Below are 18,705 nucleotides of genomic sequence, written 5' to 3'. Positions count from 1 at the left end.
TTTGCTTTTGAAGAAATAAATGTGTACCCTGCAATTATTTTTTAAGGGTTAATAAATATGGTAATATAAAAAGGCCTCAGCATTCCTCATCCATAACAAATGGCCTATTTTTGCCTGTTTGCATCATCTATAGATCCACACATGTTGGGACTGAAAATCAATTCATTAATGCAGTATACTGAACTAGTACTCATTTTTGTTCAGGGGCCAGTTGAAACCTGCCTCCGGGATGCATGATTTTCTTGCTGTGTCGAAAACATATTGGTGGCGCCTTGAGCTGTTTTCTTCTCTTTGGTCAGATTGTTTTCCCTTTGACACATTCCTTGTTTCCTTTTGCAATCTTAGTATTGGTGTAGGTTTGAAAAACTTACACCAGATTGACATCTATTCATTTGGTATTTTGTGAAATGACATCATTTAATCTGTGTTGTAGAGTGCTGCCTCTCAATCAAGTTGTTGTATGGTATATCCATATTTCTTATATTTTTCATTTCATAGTAGACTTTTATTTTTCAAATCTGAATAAAATAATAAGTTGATATCATTATAAAATATTTTATTTAGAAAGGAGCTTCAACATCTCCCATTTCTACATAAACAGATTTGACTTGTGTAAATAAGTCCAAGGCCTCAGGCCCATTTTCCCGTCCTAGTCCTGATTTCTTGTATCCACCAAATGGAACACCTACAGGATACACATTGTAGTTATTGACATATAAAGATCCAGCTTCTAGTTCTGAGGCTACTCTGTGGGCTCTCTTTAAATCACTGGAAAATACAAAACTAGAATGAACAACTAGCCAAGAAATAAGGAAATAATTTCAATACAGTTTCAATAACAAATCTTATCAAAATAAGTTTAAAAAATATGTAGTGTTTTCTTAATCTAAATAATCAAATTCTATTGTGAATTTAAGAAGTCCCTTAGCCCTGATAAAAAAAATCTTCATTCTCATATGAATTTACTGTTTTATTATTATAGCCATTTTGAGTTATTGTCGAATTTTAAATGTCATCCTGATAATTCTTCCCATTCACAGTTTCTAACTATGTACTAAAGATTCCACCAAAAAAAACACCCCACAAAAATAATTAAACATTGTCATTCAAGTGCAGTAACTCTTATAAGGAGTCTACTGATCTTTTCATTCATGTTGACATATTTGTAGATCTTAATTTTCTAATAAATTTATCTTCAAACAGTTTCTGTCTAGTAATGTGTCAACAAATGCTTAACAATAGGCAAAAAAAAAAAACTTCATTATTCAAGAGCAATAACTCCTTCTATATTAAGGAGTCCACTGCAGAATTTGGTGATGTTGATAAATTTTCAGATCTGGTCCCTGAGATCATTTTTGCCATTTAGTTTCTGTCTAACTACAATAATTTTCAAGATAATGAACAGGATCACTAAAAATGATATAGACAATAGGCTAGCTCCAATAAGTAGATGTCTAACAACATTGGTTGAGATTTTCAGTAAGTATATTTAAAGATAATAGTGAATATGTGGATGATTGAACTTACTTTGTAAACACTCCAGCAGCTAATCCAAACTCTGTATCATTGGCTCGACTGATGACTTCCTGCTCTGTGTCAAATCCCAAGACTGACATGACGCTGCCGAATATTTCATCTTTAACAACAGTCATATGATCTTCACAGTTAACTAGGATACAAGGAGATATGTAATATCCTCCTGACAGACTGGCATCTGGGACTACTCTCTCTCCACCACACAAAACACTGGCCCCCTATAAAATAATATTAATACATAGTTTAATACTGATATCGACTCTTGGCGATATTAGTTACTGATATCCATTCTCCAAGAATCATGCAAACTCCTCAAACAAGTACAGATTATTGGCTTTTCTACACATTGATATCATAAAAGATCAGCCTAAGCCAGAATTTTATCCTTTTTAGTGAATGAGAGCAGATTCAAATTGTGTCCAGAAGCTGATATTTTACGATATCTATAAGAAGAAAACCTGATTATCTGTTTATTGGTCTATTGCTGGTCCTTTTCACCTCCCTAAGACAGTTTAACACTTGACATAAAGCAAGCTTGATAATGTCTCCTAAAACATTGTGACGGCACTCATAACTTCTCCTCAGACATTGTTATGTCGCTGATAATGCCTGCTCTAGTCTCAAAACCATGATACAAGAATTACAGAGCAACTGAACAGGGTGATATAGGCTTGGTCAATACTCAGCCATTGATTAACACTTAACAGTGTATACAGAAGCTATTCAATATTTTTATTCAAATAGGGTGAAAAAGTTAAATTTTGTGATTATGATCAATGCTGGAGTATAAGGCATTATTTTGGTTGGAAACTGAAACACTCCCTAGATGTATCCAAACATGATTATAGATAACTAAGTGTCTGTAGAAATTTTGTGTGGCTTTATCTGTGAGATTAGTACTATATGTGAATGTATATATAGCTTATTACCTCTTTTTTGGCTATATCTACATATGCTAGTACTTTCAATGCTTGTTCTTCACTGATCGTAGCACCAACTTTTGTATCTTCGTGGTTTGGATTTCCTATTTTCATGTTTTTCGTCCTTTCAACAATTTTTGCTAAAAATGGTCCCATGATACTGTTTTGTACAAATACCCTTGTTCCATTAGAGCACACCTAATTAATAAAAATATAGCACTTATAAACTAATCAGTCCTTGCCACAGATTCTTTTCACAAATATTTTTTGAATGCATTGTGTTTATATTGTTTGACTATTTACGTACATCAGGTGTCCTTTTTCGGAGCATCCCTTCTTGACATGTTATAAAAAATACTTTTTTGGTTTAAACATATTTTACCAAGTTTCATTCATTTACAACAACATCAAAAACTTGAAAGGTAAACATAAAATTATCAAAAGATTAAGTGTTGTTAAGTTTGTTTAAAACTTTCAGAAAAAAAGTCCTTTAAAATCAACGGCAGTATTGAATTTGAGTGTTCTTTTCTTTTTCAAGAAAATAATTTCTGTGATCCCCATATTCTTATTTGATAAACTTATTGACTTTGATTTAAATAAATGTGATTTTGTTAATTTCAAGGTATTTTAACCAAAAACACAGGTCTGAAACCCTAGTTTTTTATTTTAAAATTCAAAAATACATTGACCCAGAAGTCTTTCACTGAAGTTTGAGTCCAGAATATACTGTATACTGAAACATACCTGTCCTTGTGTGAAGAAGTTGGCCATCATAGCACCAGATACTGCATTATCTAAGTTACTGTCATTGAAAATAATACAAGGAGATTTACCTCCAAGTTCTAAGCCTACATGTTTAATTCCCTGTGAAAATATGGAAAACACGTAGTAATATATACCGGTACATGGATTGATAATTAAACCATTTAGACACAAAATGTTACCAAACTTAAGGTAATGTTAAGCACTGTAGACCACATGGTCCTTTTAGAAGAGAAAATAGTTTTATTTTGAAACTAGTTTAAATAACATATTTTATCCTTTATAAATTTACCATTTTTTTTCTCACACATATCAAGTAGGGCATAATGCAGTTCGGCACAATTATATACAGATTTCTTCCAAAAAGGTACAAACATGCTGCCTATTATTTTTTTTTACAGTAAAATGCATTGAATGTGTAGGTTAAATAATATCTTTGGCTAGTATGTTTGTCAGCTGAACAGTGAAATCTTTATAAGGTTAATTATACTACCCTCCTTTCCAAGTAGTCTAATCCTACAGACTGATAGATTGGTTATATGTCAGACTAGTCTTACTGTACTCTTAAAGGTATAACTTATCTAATAATGACTTCATGGTTCAACAAGCAATCAAGCTAACCAAAGGTACTACCTTTACTTACTCACTCAATGCATTTTGCTGTTAAGACATTTGATTTATAAGGAGAAAAAATGCATTTATACAGTAATAAATAAATTTGGTGTATTTACTGTCTTCTGATTGGTTAAAATCATTAGTTTTATTTTCAATGTTGTCAATTTTTATGGCGACACGCCCACTCTGACGTTGTGTATTCATACGCCAACATGTGTGTACGTTGTTATTGTTAATATAAATTATATAAAAAGTTCTTTGAGCTTTATTATTGATGAAAATTTATTTATAATGAATGGCAATAATTTATTTTGATTTTATTGAACCATAAAACTAATTTTTGACTCTTCACATTTTACATAATCCGCTTCGCGAATTATTCAATGTGAAGAGTCAAAAATTAGTTTTATGGTTCAATAAAATCAAAATAGATAATAGCCATTCATTAACTGCAAATTCATCTGTTTCCTAATATAGCAAGAAAATCGAATGAGTTTCCTTAATTTATTTTCTGTAGAATTATAAAAGTGCTATCTTATGGCATTTCAATTCAATGTATTTTTCTTATAATTGTGCCTTCTCCATCATGACCATGTATTATCCTACCAAAATATGAGAATTCTGAACACTATATACCATAAAAATATGTAATCTGTTAACATCATTTCTAAAACAGAATATGATGATATATTTGAGCTAGTTTAGTATGGATTTACTTTTGCACATGCTTCCATGACCTTGGTTCCTGTTGGTACACTTCCTGTAAAGGTCATCTTGTTAACATCTGGATGGTTACCTAGTAGTGCGCCTGTTTCACCCTCACCCTACAAAATAATAATTCACATCTTTAGGAACATCACTACAATCTGAAGTCCTTTAATCCCCATCAACGGTTCTGATAAACTAGAAATGATGATTTTTACACTTTATTTCTTTCTGTCTACGTTTTGTTTGTCTATTTTTTCTTTTGCATATTCTTTGCTTGTGCTAAGTTAACATTTAAAATGCCTCGGAAAATGTATGGACCATACCTAGGCTATCCTTTAAACCTCAACATGTCTTAGCCTGTAATTTAGTGGTTGTCGTTTATTGTTGTTGTTTTTCATTATTTTTTTGTACACTTATTAGGTCGTTTTTTTCTCTTTTGAATTGTTTTACATTTGTGAATTTTGGGCCTTTTATAGCTGATTATACAGTATGGGGTTTGCTCATTGTTGAAGGCTGTATGGTGACCTATAGCTGTAAATTTCTGTGTCCTTTGGTCTCTTTTGGAGTTTTTTTTTCATTGGCAATCATACCACATCTTCTATTTTATATTTCATTCATTGAACAACAAACTACAAAATGTATAATATATGTTTCCATGTAACACATGTTGTAGATATATTCCACAACATATCGCTTGATAAAACCAACAAGTACTTGATTAGTAATTGTTCACTGAGTTGACATCTTACAGATTGCATAGCAATAACAAACCAGTTTATACCTGTATAACATTATAACATCCATCAGGAAGGCCAGCTTCCTTGTAGATTTCACCCAACATCACAGCCGTCAGAGGGGTAAAAGGTGAGGGTTTAAACACAAAGGTGTTACCACATGCCAGAGCCGGACTAGACTTCCAAGTGGCCATCTGAAATGGGTAGTTCCATGCTCCTATTCCACCGACCACACCCAAAGGCTCTCTCATTGTGTAATTAAAATTACCATTGGATAATTGTAAAAATTCACCTATTGAATAGAAAACATTTAGCTGCTTCAAAGCTGAACACAGAAAAATAAAATAAAATATTACAATTGTTTTGTATTATTTAAAATTTTTATATTTGCAGGATTTAAAAATTTGTGATTTTCAAAAGTCAAACTGGTTTGCAAGGTTTTATTCTGACTTTGATTTTATGACCTTCGAAGAAGATCAAATTTATGTGAGGGGAAATGTTTCACGCTTCTATGGTAATTGCAAACTAGTTCCTTGATAGTTTTATACCTGATGTACTAGAAGCCATTCCCTTTCAATATTAATGAGTATATCTTATATACCTTTCTCTAATTCCTTGATCGAATTTCCATACCTGATATACCAGCAGCCATTCCACCGTAATAATCTATTGTATCAGCACATCCAGCTATATCCATCCTTGCCTCATAGATTGGCTTCCCTGTATCTAAAACTTCTGTTCTAGCCAGCTCTTCAGACCTCATCTATATATACATTTATATCAAAGTTTACTTCCTTTGATACCGCTCACGGTTAATTTCTTAATACATGTACTACATACCGGTAATAAATATGTTTTCAACTTTCCATGTCATAAAAAGTAGATAATGCTTTCTGAAGTTATACACTCTTACCCTTTAAAACAATATATTTTTTTCATTTAAAAAGAACCATTATAGCGAAATATAACATAATATTTTATATCTTAAAATGTATATTAAATACCCTGATAATATTAGCAGCTTTCTTAAGAACATTTCCTCTTTCAAATCCTGAGAATTTCTTCCATGCTTTAAATTCTCTCCTTGCTGATCTGACTGCCGTGTCCACATCCTCTTCATTAGAACTTGCTACATACCGTAATGACTTCCCTGGGAAAACAAAATATCTTTCAACAGTTATATCATACAAATATTTCTTGTTTAAGAAAATAAACACTGTTTTATAGCTATAAAGTATTACATTTAATTTTGCATGGTCTTGTTTATTTTTTGCTTCAAAAGCAATTTCAGTTTTGTCTTGTTCTTCAGACTGCATATAATATTCATAACTGAAAGAAATCTTCAATGAATGATGATGATTATTTGGTGTGTTTATTATTTAGTTTCAAATATCTTATGGATAAATGTACTAGAACATGTTTATGTGATATGATAATGAATAGACCCAATACTGGGCCAGATTTTGAACATTACAGTTAACATCATCCTCAGAAAGACATGTCACCCTCCTCAAACACATCATTCAGACTCTTGGGTCTCCAGTCTTAACTCTCAACTCTAGACATGTCACCCTACTCAAACACATCATTCAGACTCTTGAGTCACCAGTCTTAACTCTCAATTCTAGACATGTCACCCTACTCAAGCACATCATTCAGACTCTTGAGTCTCCAGTCTTAACTCTCAATTCTAGACATGTCACCCTCCTCAAACACATCATTTAGACTCTTGAGTCTCCAGTCTTTACTCTCAATTCTAGACATGTCACCCTCCTCAAACACATCATTCAGACTCTTGAGTCTCCAGTCTTTACTCTCAATTCTAGACATGTCACCCACTTCAAACACATCATTTAGACTCTTGAGTCTCCAGTCTTTACTGTCAATTCTAGAAATGTCACCCTACTCAAACACATCATTTAGACTCTTGAGTCTCCAGTCTTTACTCTCAATTCTAGACATGTCACCCTCCTCAAACACATCATTCAGACTCTTGAGTCTCCAGTCTCTACTCTCAATTCTAGACATGTCACCCTACTCAAACACATCATTCAGACTCTTGAGTCTCCAGTCTTTACTCTCAATTCTAGACATGTCACCCTCCTCAAACACATCATTTAGACTCTTGAGTCTCCAGTCTTTACTGTCAATTCTAGAAATGTCACCCTACTCAAACACATCATTTAGACTCTTGAGTCTCCAGTCTTTACTCTCAATTCTAGACACGTCACCCTCCTCAAACACATCATTCAGACTCTTGAGTCTCCAGTCTCTACTCTCAATTCTAGACATGTCACCCTACTCAAACACATCATTCAGACTCTTGAGTCTCCAGTCTTTACTCTCAATTCTAGACATGTCACCCTACTCCAACACATCATTCAGACTCTTGAGTCTCCAGTGTTTAATCTCAATTCTAGACATGTCACCCTCCTCAAATGCATCATTCAGACTCTTGAGTCTCCAGTCTTTACTGTCAATTCTAGACATGTCACCCTACTCCAACACATCATTCAGACTCTTGAGTCTCCAGTCCTTACTCTCAATTCTAGACATGCCACCCTCCTCAAGCACATCATTCAGACTCTTGAGTCTCCAGTCTTTACTCTCAATTCTAGACATGTCACCCTACTCAAACACATCATTCAGACTCTTGAGTCACCAGTCTTAACTCTCAATTCTAGACATGTCACCCTACTCAAACACATCATTCATACTCTCGAGTCTCCAGTCTTTACTGTCAATTCTAGACATGTCACCCTACTCCAACACATCATTCAGACTCTTGAGTCTCCAGTCTTTACTCTCAATTCTAGACATGTCACCCTCCTCAAACACATCATTCAGACTCTTGAGTCTCCAGTCTTTACTCTCAATTCTAGATATGTCACCCTACTCCAACACATCATTCAGACTCTTGAGTCTCCAGTCTTTACTCTCAATTGGGTCAAAATCTTTAATTGTTTTTACATAGGCGGTAATTGTAACGTTTTTTCTTGTAGCTCAGTCCATATTGTTAACTTTGATATGTATGATAGCTCGTTTGGAAGCTGTAACATTTTCACATATGTGGTTAAATTTTCGGGGTACGAAGTGAGATTACTTTTTCCGTAAATTAGCAAACCCCGAACATCCTTTTGTAATGCGGCTCCTGGTGGTAAAATATCCCCTTTTTAACACAATAAGTTCTTTGAAAATTTAATACTTTGAACACATTCAATAGCTCCATAGTTTTTACACATTAATTCTATGTTCCTGTACTTTCCTGACCACCACAAATAATTAAACTCAGTCATTTGCTAAAAATAGAAACATGTCCAATATCACTACACAGATATTTTTTCTTTACATGTGACTTTTGAGTTCCTCATTTCAAGGCACATTAGGGATGTTGTCCCATATTGAAATCCATACTTCTGATTTTTCCAAATATTTCTATGTGATCTTCATCGGTATAATATTCTGAATAAATCTTTGTGTTTTTGTCCATTTCTGAAAAAAAATAAAGTTGTTTTAGCAATATAAGGCAATGACACTTTTGTCGCTATATTCATTTATTTTGAATACAATGAGTATGTATAAGTAATTTCTTCCAGATTACCTCCACTAGTCAAAACAAGGACAAAACTTCTGATAATAACCTTTAATTACAATACACAGACCCTGTTAAAGCTTCTATAAAATTTTCTTGTGCCTTAAAGTACATTTTGACAGAGAAATTATGCAAAACTGAATGTTTTATTAAAAAAAAAAAAAAAAAAAATATTCTTACTAGTGGAAATCTTGTATTTAATACTGTTGAAACCACTCATAACTACTGGGAAAGTCATCCTTGTCATATAATAAGAGTGCAATATAGTGCAAATTTTCAAAACTTGTCCTTTCACATAATTCTATTTGAGAAAAAATGTTTTTACATGTATTTCAGTGAAAACCTTTTATCAATGAAAAATCCACATGAGGTCTTAACGGAAACATTGTGACATCAGATGTATTATGGCGTCATTAAATAATGACAGATAAAAATAGCGCTAAATATAGTTTGCAGTGTTACGTGAGAAACAGTTGCCACAAGATTTAACTCGAAATATTGAGTCGAAACGATCTGTAACTAAGCCTTTTCATTTAATACCAAGACCATAGCAACAGTTTTCATATTAGCATATTTTTAACATACCAACTGTAATTTCAATTGCATAAATACCAGAAATGAACAATTTAGAGCTTGCCTAATAATAAAACAAAATGCTTACCAGTTATTCAGGACTTTTTAAAACCTCTAGTTTGCCATCTCAGGTTGAAAATTAATGATATGTCTAGATCTGGAACTGAAATAAGACAATAAAAAATACTCAGGCTGTGTTATCATTTGATTTAAATACATAAGTATTATTGAGAGAGAAAAATCTATTCTTGAAAGTTTAATCACAAAGAAAGACAATTGCTTCTCCCTTGTGGCTTAGCCACCTTCATTTAAACCTTTTGTATTAGAACCATGGGTAGTAGCTAACTAACTTAATAGTTGAATAGGTGCAGAAATATTGTTTTCGAGAAGGTTTGACCTTCCCCCTTTTTCACTGAAAAATGACAATATCTTTTGTTTTGCTCATGTGCATTAAAAATAATAATTCAGGATTTTCTTAAAACATGTATATGGTTTTGTCTGGGTTTTTTTGTGCATATCTACTGACCAGGGGTCAAATCATTGGATAAAACCACATTCGATGATGTATCTCACTTTACTCGTATGAAGTGTGTTATCTCCCTTGATTATCAGGTATTCCTGTAGACCAGAGTGATAATAACATAACAAAGACTATATTGTGTCATGTTTACTTACAATTTAATAATATTTAAAAGTTATTTCTTGCCTTTTCAATGTAGTTAACAAACATGACAAATTCCTTTTGGATCTCTTGGAAGTAAACAAATCTATGATTGTGCCTAAAAAAAGCCCTGTGCCAGTAATGCATTTTAAAAGAGAACATTTCCTTGAGTTTTTGCTGATCTGTATCAATAATATTTATTTCAAACAATTTATGATATCTAGGTATAAATAAAAACTACTAACCATCATTTTCAGTAGTGTACAAGGTGAAATCATCCATAAATCAGTCTGACAACGTCTGGAATTAAGCTTTTAATTTGGGTCAAAATCTTTAATTGTTTTTACATAGGCGGTAATGGTAACGTTTTTTCCTGTAGCTCAGTCCATATCGTTAACTTGGATATGTATGATAGCTCATTTCGAAGCTGTAATATTTTCACATATGTGGTTAAATTTTGGGGGAAGGAAGTGAGATTACTTTTTCCGTAAATTAGCAAACCCCCAACATCCTTTTGTGATGCGGCTCCTGGTGGTAAAATATCCCCTTTTTAACACAATAAGTTCTTTGAAAATTTTATACTTTGAACACATTCAATAGCTCCATAGTTTTTACACATTAATTCTTTGTTCCTCTTCTCTCCTAACCACCACAAATAATTTAACTCAGTCATTTGCTAAAAATAGAAACATGTCCAATATCACTACACAGAGATTTTTTCTTTACACGTGACTTTTGAGTTCCTCATTTCAAGGCGCATTAGGGATGTTGTCCAAATTCTAGACATGTCACCCTACTCAAACACATCATGCAGACTGTTGAGTCTCCAGTCTATACTCTCAATTCTAGACATGTCACCCTCCTCAAACACATCATTCAGACTCTTGAGTCTCCAGTCTTTACTCTCAATTCTAGACATGTCACCCTCCTCAAACACATCATTCAGACTCTTGAGTCTCCAGTCTTTACTCTCAATTCTAGACATGTCACCCTACTCAAACACATCATTCATACTCTCGAGTCTCCAGTCTTTATTCTCAATTCTAGACATGTCACCCTTTCTCAAACACAAAATTCACTCTTGAGTCTCCAGTCTTTACTCTCAATTCTAGACATGTCACCCTCCTCAAACACATCATTTAGACTCTTGAGTCTCCAGTCTTTACTCTCAATTCTAGACATGTCACCCTACTCAAACACATCATTCAGACTCTTGAGTCTCCAGTCTCTACTCTCAATTCTAGACATGTCACCCTCCTCAAACACATCATTTAGACTCTTGAGTCTCCAGTCTTTACTCTTAATTCTAGACATGTCACCCTACTCCAACACATCATTCAGACTCTCGAGTCTCCAGTCTTTACTCTCAATTCTAGACATGTCATCCTTTCTCAAACACATAATTCACTCTTGAGTCTCCAGTCTTTACTCTCAATTCTAGACATGTCACCCTCCTCAAACACATCATTTAGACTGTTGAGTCCTCAGTCTTTACTCTCAATTCTAGACATGTCACCCTACTCCAACACATCATTCAGACTCTTGAGTCTCCAGTCTTAACTCTCAATTCTAGACATGTCACCCTCCTCAAACACATCATTCAGACTCTTGAGTCTCCAGTCTTTACTCTCAATTCTAGACATGTCACCCTACTCCAACACATCATTCAGACTCTCGAGTCTCCAGTCTTTACTCTCAATTCTAGACATGTCACCCTACTCCAACACATCATTCAGACTCTCGAGTCTCCAGTCTTTACTCTCAATTCTAGACATGTCACCCTACTCAAACACATCATTCAGACTCTTGAGTCTCCAGTCTGTACTCTCAATTCTAGACATGTCACCCTACTCCAACACATCATTCAGACTCTCGAGTCTCCAGTCTTTACTCTCAATTCTAGACATGTCACCCTACTCCAACACATCATTCAGACTGTTGAGTCTCCAGTCTTTACTCTCAATTCTAGACATGTCACCCTACTCAAACACATCATTCAGACTGTTGAGTCTCCAGTCTTCACTCTCAATTCTAGACATGTCACCCTCCTCAAACACATCATTTAGACTCTTGAGTCTCCAGTCTTTACTCTCAATTCTAGACATGTCACCCTACTCTAACACATCATTCAGACTCTTGAGTCTCCAGTCTTTACTCTCAATTCTAGACATGTCACCCTACTCAAACACATCATTCAGACTCTTGAGTCTCCAGTCTTTACTCTCAATTCTAGACATGTCACTTTACTCAAACACATCATTCAGATTGTTGAGTCTCCAGTCTTTACTCTCAATTCTAGACATGTCACCCTCCTCAAACACATCATTCAGACTCTTGAGTCTCCAGTCTCTACTCTCAATTCTAGACATGTCACCCTACTCAAACACATCATTCAGACTCTCGAGTCTCCAGTCTTTACTCTCAATTCTAGACATGTCACCCTCCTCAAACACATCATTCAGACTCTTGAGTCTCCAGTCTTTACTCTCAATTCTAGACATGTCACCCTACTCCAACACATCACTCAGACTCTTGAGTCTCCAGTCTCTACTCTCAATTCTAGACATGTCACCCTCCTCAAACACATCATTTAGACTCTTGAGTCTCCAGTCTTTACTCTCAATTCTAGACATGTCACCCTACTCAAACACATCATTCAGACTCTTGAGTCTCCAGTCTCTACTCTCAATTCTAGACATGTCACCCTCCTCAAACACATCATTTAGACTCTTGAGTCTCCAGTCTTTACTCTTAATTCTAGACATGTCACCCTACTCCAACACATCATTCAGACTCTCGAGTCTCCAGTCTTTACCCTCAATTCTAGACATGTCATCCTTTCTCAAACACATAATTCACTCTTGAGTCTCCAGTCTTTACTCTCAATTCTAGACATGTCACCCTCCTCAAACACATCATTTAGACTGTTGAGTCCTCAGTCTTTACTCTCAATTCTAGACATGTCACCCTACTCCAACACATCATTCAGACTCTTGAGTCTCCAGTCTTAACTCTCAATTCTAGACATGTCACCCTCCTCAAACACATCATTCAGACTCTTGAGTCTCTAGTCTTTACTCTCAATTCTAGACATGTCACCCTACTCAAACACATCATTCAGACTCTCGAGTCTCCAGTCTTTACTCTCAATTCTAGACATGTCACCCTACTCCAACACATCATTCAGACTCTCGAGTCTCCAGTCTTTACTCTCAATTCTAGACATGTCACCCTACTCAAACACATCATTCAGACTCTTGAGTCTCCAGTCTGTACTCTCAATTCTAGACATGTCACCCTACTCCAACACATCATTCAGACTGTCGAGTCTCCAGTCTTTACTCTCAATTCTAGACATGTCACCCTACTCAAACACATCATTCATACTCTCGAGTCTCCAGTCTTTATTCTCAATTCTAGACATGTCACCCTTTCTCAAACACAAAATTCACTCTTGAGTCTCCAGTCTTTACTCTCAATTCTAGACATGTCACCCTCCTCAAACACATCATTTAGACTCTTGAGTCTCCAGTCTTTACTCTCAATTCTAGACATGTCACCCTACTCAAACACATCATTCAGACTCTTGAGTCTCCAGTCTCTACTCTCAATTCTAGACATGTCACCCTCCTCAAACACATCATTTAGACTCTTGAGTCTCCAGTCTTTACTCTTAATTCTAGACATGTCACCCTACTCCAACACATCATTCAGACTCTCGAGTCTCCAGTCTGTACTCTCAATTCTAGACATGTCATCCTTTCTCAAACACATAATTCACTCTTGAGTCTCCAGTCTTTACTCTCAATTCTAGACATGTCACCCTCCTCAAACACATCATTCAGACTCTCGAGTCTCCAGTCTTTACTCTCAATTCTAGACATGTCACCCTACTCCAACACATCATTCAGACTCTCGAGTCTCCAGTCTTTACTCTCAATTCTAGACATGTCACCCTACTCAAACACATCATTCAGACTCTTGAGTCTCCAGTCTTTACTCTCAATTCTAGACATGTCACCCTACTCCAACACATCATTCAGACTCTCGAGTCTCCAGTCTTTACTCTCAATTCTAGACATGTCACCCTACTCCAACACATCATTCAGACTCTTGAGTCTCCAGTGTTTAATCTCAATTCTAGACATGTCACCCTCCTCAAATGCATCATTCAGACTCTTGAGTCTCCAGTCTTTACTGTCAATTCTAGACATGTCACCCTACTCCAACACATCATTCAGACTCTTGAGTCTCCAGTCTTTACTCTCAATTCTAGACATGCCACCCTCCTCAAGCACATCATTCAGACTCTTGAGTCTCCAGTCTTTACTCTCAATTCTAGACATGTCACCCTACTCAAACACATCATTCAGACTCTTGAGTCTCCAGTCTTTACTCTCAATTCTAGACATGTCACTTTACTCAAACACATCATTCAGATTGTTGAGTCTCCAGTCTTTACTCTCAATTCTAGACATGTCACCCTCCTCAAACACATCATTTAGACTCTTGAGTCTCCAGTCTCTACTCTCAATTCTAGACATGTCACCCTACTCAAACACATCATTCAGACTCTCGAGTCTCCAGTCTTTTCTCTCAATTCTAGACATGTCACCCTCCTCAAACACATCATTCAGACTCTTGAGTCTCCAGTCTTTACTCTCAATTCTAGACATGTCACCCTACTCCAACACATCACTCAGACTCTTGAGTCTCCAGTCTCTACTCTCAATTCTAGACATGTCACCCTCCTCAAACACATCATTTAGACTCTTGAGTCTCCAGTCTTTACTCTCAATTCTAGACATGTCAACCTACTCCAACACATCATTCAGACTCTTGAGTCTCCAGTCTTTACTCTCAATTCTAGACATGTCACCCTACTCAAACACATCATTCAAACTCTCGAGTCTCCAGTCTTTACTCTCAATTCTAGACATGTCACCCTCCTCAAACACATCATTCAGACTGTTGAGTCTCCAGTCTTTACTCTCAATTCTAGACATGTCACCCTCCTCAAACACATCATTCAGACTCTTGAGTCTCCAGTCTCTACTCTCAATTCTAGACATGTCACCCTACTCAAACACATCATTCAAACTCTCGAGTCTCCAGTCTTTACTCTCAATTCTAGACATGTCACCCTCCTCAAACACATCATTCAGACTGTTGAGTCTCCAGTCTTTACTCTCAATTCTAGACATGTCACCCTCCTCAAACACATCATTCAGACTCTTGAGTCTCCAGTCTTTACTCTCAATTCTAGACATGTCACCCTCCTCAAACACATCATTTAGACTCTTGAGTCTCCAGTCTTTACTCTCAATTCTAGACATGTCACCCTACTCAAACACATCATTCAGACTCTTGAGTCTCCAGTCTCTACTCTCAATTCTAGACATGTCACCCTACTCCAACACATCATTCAGACTCTTGAGTCTCCAGTCTCTACTCTCAATTCTAGACATGCCACCCTCCTCAAACACATCATTCAAACTCTCGAGTCTCCAGTCTTTACTCTCAATTCTAGACATGTCACCCTCCTCAAACACATCATTCAGACTCTTGAGTCTCCAGTCTTTACTGTCAATTCTTGACATGTCACCCTACTCAAACACATCATTTAGACTCTTGAGTCTCCAGTCTTTACTCTCAATTCTAGACATATCACCCTACTCCAACACATCATTCATACTCTCGAGTCTCCAGTCTTTACTCTCAATTCTAGACATGTCACCCTACTCAAACACATCATTCAGACTCTTGAGTCTCCAGTCTTTACTCTCTATTCTAGACATGTCACCCTCCTCAAACACATTATTCAGACTCTTGAGTCTCCAGTCTTTACCCTCAATTCTAGACATGTCACCCTACTCAAACACATCATTCAGACTATTGAGTCTCCAGTCTTTACTCTCTATTCTAGACATGTCACCCTAATCAAACGCATCATTCAGACTCTTGAGTCCCCAGTCTTTACTCTCAATTCTAAATGAAGTGTGTGCTACAGAATAGAAGCAAATATATCAATTTTCGAAATAATAGGCCATAGCCCTTAAATTGGTCAAAACACTTCATTTTAGGAAATAACTCCCATAAAGATTGTAAGTTTTTCTGAGAAAATGGAAAGCGCCAGATGACCTGTTTCAAAAACAAGTGCCACTTTCATGCTCAAAAATGTTTATAGGTTATGGGTTCTGTCTCATTGCTGAAGACTGTTAGATGTTCACTTTATTCTACCTCTGATCTTATTATATAGTCCATGATATTCATTTCTATATATATAGACATGTAGTACACATATATATACCTGTTGCTGGTTCCCTCAGGTCAAATGTCTGAGTACACTTAGGATCTACCCTCTGTCCATCTACATAGTTTAGAGGCTGACTAACTTGAGAAGATGATCCAGTCACTGTACACATACATCTGTGAGGATATCGTATCAGTGACCGCCATACTAACACATTCATTGTTATCTATAAATAAAGATTGTTATGACTGAATTGAGAAGATGATCCAGTCACTGTACACATACATTTGCAAGGATATCGTATCAGTGACTGCCATACTAACACATTCATTGTTATCTATAAATAAAGATTGTTATGACTGACTTGAGAAGATGATCCAGTCACTGTACACATACATCTGTGAGGATATCATACCAATGACCGCCATACAAACACATTGATTGTTATCTGTAAATCGAGGCAGATTGTTATAATTGCTTTACAACTTTGGTACCTCAAAATAATTGCTTTAGATTAGTAACCATACATATTGACCTTTTCAAATAAAAATCTTTGGTGGAAGACATTGCTCCTTTTTTTTACACTACCATTTATAAAAAAAACACTATTTAATATGTGCCCCAATATTGCATGAATTGTTTTGAAAATGAGATATTTAGATACTCATGACACAACAATTCAAATTTACAATGTTTGTGACAAGCTATTCTTCATAAGCAAATATAATCATAAAACTTAACCATTTAAAAAAAAAAATCATATAAAATTGATATACATTTTTTGTAATATATTCAGTTTCATCATTACAAATGCATAAAAAAAATAGCAATATTTACACCTCAAAAACTACTCTGAGCACAGACTAACATATGCAGTTGGGAAAGTTTTAAGGCCTAGCATCCACTACATCAGGAACATACATAATCTTTTCCCAGACTAGTTAAAAACAGGTAAATTCCTTTTTTGCTTCAGACAATTACAGAAAGATGATATCTTTTTTTTGTTTGTTTGTAGGGCGTTTTTTCTATTCCTGCAGAAGCCGGGAAGGTATAAAAATAACTTAATTTGGGTTAAATATTTTAGATGCTCCTTAACCATGTTAACAGGTAACAATTGTATTGTATTGATTGTCCTTGATTAACAATATAAGGACAATAGATACATGAATATCTACACAACAATAGGCAAGTTAAAGGATGTTTAACGGAGTTGGTGACAGTATCAAAGGTAAATCAAGTGTTTTTATTTTTAAGCCAATGAAAAACAATCTAAAATTGATATTATCTTTCTCAGCACAAAATGCTTTTAATTTTATATTTCTGTGGATGCCAGGCCTTAAAACTTTTTCAACTGTCCTGGTTAGTCTGTACCAGAGTAATTTAAAGGTGTAAAATTACAGACATTTTGGTCAATTTTTTATGATGAACCTTACGCCAATTTAATACCATAGATGTGAGGGTCGTAATAAACGTATTTACTTTTTTGGTATTTAGCTGTATCCTGCCTCCGAATGACCTTAGATCGACTCCAAATCACCTTTTGACGTCAAGCAACAATCACTTTTAAATTGTGACGTCAAATATTATAAATTATGATGTCAAAGTTTATGGGAACCTGTGTGATTTTACGTAATGGCGGACACATTTGCATACAAGTGTAAATACGTCTATAGGGTTACCTTCATGACAAATAAAGGTTAACATTCTTGCCAAATAATGTTATGGTAATTTTTAGTGTAGGACGATAAAATGTACACAAACATGGTTTTAGACGATAAAAACATCAACTGATTTAGACTAATTTTTTTTCATCAATGACAGTGACAATAATTATTTGAGGCCTCTGACGAATCAAGATAAGGATATTTTGATGAATCACTGTAAAATTTAACCAATTTGACGCTAACGATGGCCCAATTTGACTGTGTGACGCCTGATGTTAAAGGACATACTTTACTTTCAGATGTACATGTAGGTGTTTTTTTTCTTAGACAAGTGCCTGTGTTTGCTATTCATTCGCAATTCATCTCAATAATTATAATGACAGCTGTAAATAATTAATCAAATGAAATTGTTTTAAATGTATTTGTCTTTAGTTGTTTATTCTGTTGGATATTGAAGAAAATATCTGCATAATTCCCCTTTTTTTACCAATAATTTTTTTTGGACCAATAGTCCCCGGAAACCATTCAAGGGAGGCCACTTAGTTTGCAGACGATGTTAGGGAAAATATCAAAATAGAAAAAAAAGAAATAAAAAAATGTTAGAATTTTTAATCTAAATGAAATTATAAGAGTCGAAATAACATTAAAGTAACTCAATTATATATAAACCTTCAAGTTTATTAATAA

At 35.2% G+C, this 18,705-nt stretch overlaps 1 protein-coding gene across 1 annotated transcript; it reads right to left on the bottom strand.

Moving 5' to 3' along the window:
• Positions 1-541: 541 nt before the first annotated feature.
• On the bottom strand, positions 542-18,565 carry LOC134706449 (4-trimethylaminobutyraldehyde dehydrogenase-like). Its single transcript, XM_063565398.1, has 10 exons — positions 18,506-18,565; positions 16,412-16,580; positions 6,280-6,425; positions 5,909-6,038; positions 5,323-5,567; positions 4,550-4,657; positions 3,201-3,320; positions 2,466-2,654; positions 1,528-1,754; positions 542-768 (listed from the first exon to the last, which is right to left on the bottom strand). Exons 2-10 carry the CDS (start codon positions 16,572-16,574, stop codon positions 561-563), a joined length of 1,536 nt encoding a protein of 511 aa, XP_063421468.1. The 5' UTR covers positions 16,575-16,580; positions 18,506-18,565; the 3' UTR covers positions 542-560.
• Positions 18,566-18,705: the final 140 nt, after the last annotated feature.

This window comes from Mytilus trossulus, chromosome 2, assembly GCF_036588685.1.
Source record: "Mytilus trossulus isolate FHL-02 chromosome 2, PNRI_Mtr1.1.1.hap1, whole genome shotgun sequence".
Taxonomy (NCBI): domain Eukaryota; kingdom Metazoa; phylum Mollusca; class Bivalvia; order Mytilida; family Mytilidae; genus Mytilus; species Mytilus trossulus.
The sequence above is the reverse complement of the archived record's forward strand: the minus strand, read 5'-3'. Positions and strand labels throughout refer to the sequence as shown.

Excerpts from the sequence above, each read along its gene's own strand:
- LOC134706449 (XM_063565398.1), bottom strand. The coding sequence starts at position 16,574 with ATGAATGTGTTAGTATGGCGGTCACTGATACGATATCCTCACAGATGT. Across the intron at positions 6,039-6,279 it reads AAGCTGCTAATATTATCAGG|ATGAGGTCTGAAGAGCTGGC; the intron begins GTATTTAATATA and ends ATGTATATATAG. Across the intron at positions 4,658-5,322 it reads GATGTTATAATGTTATACAG|GGTGAGGGTGAAACAGGCGC; the intron begins GTATAAACTGGT and ends ATTATTTTGTAG.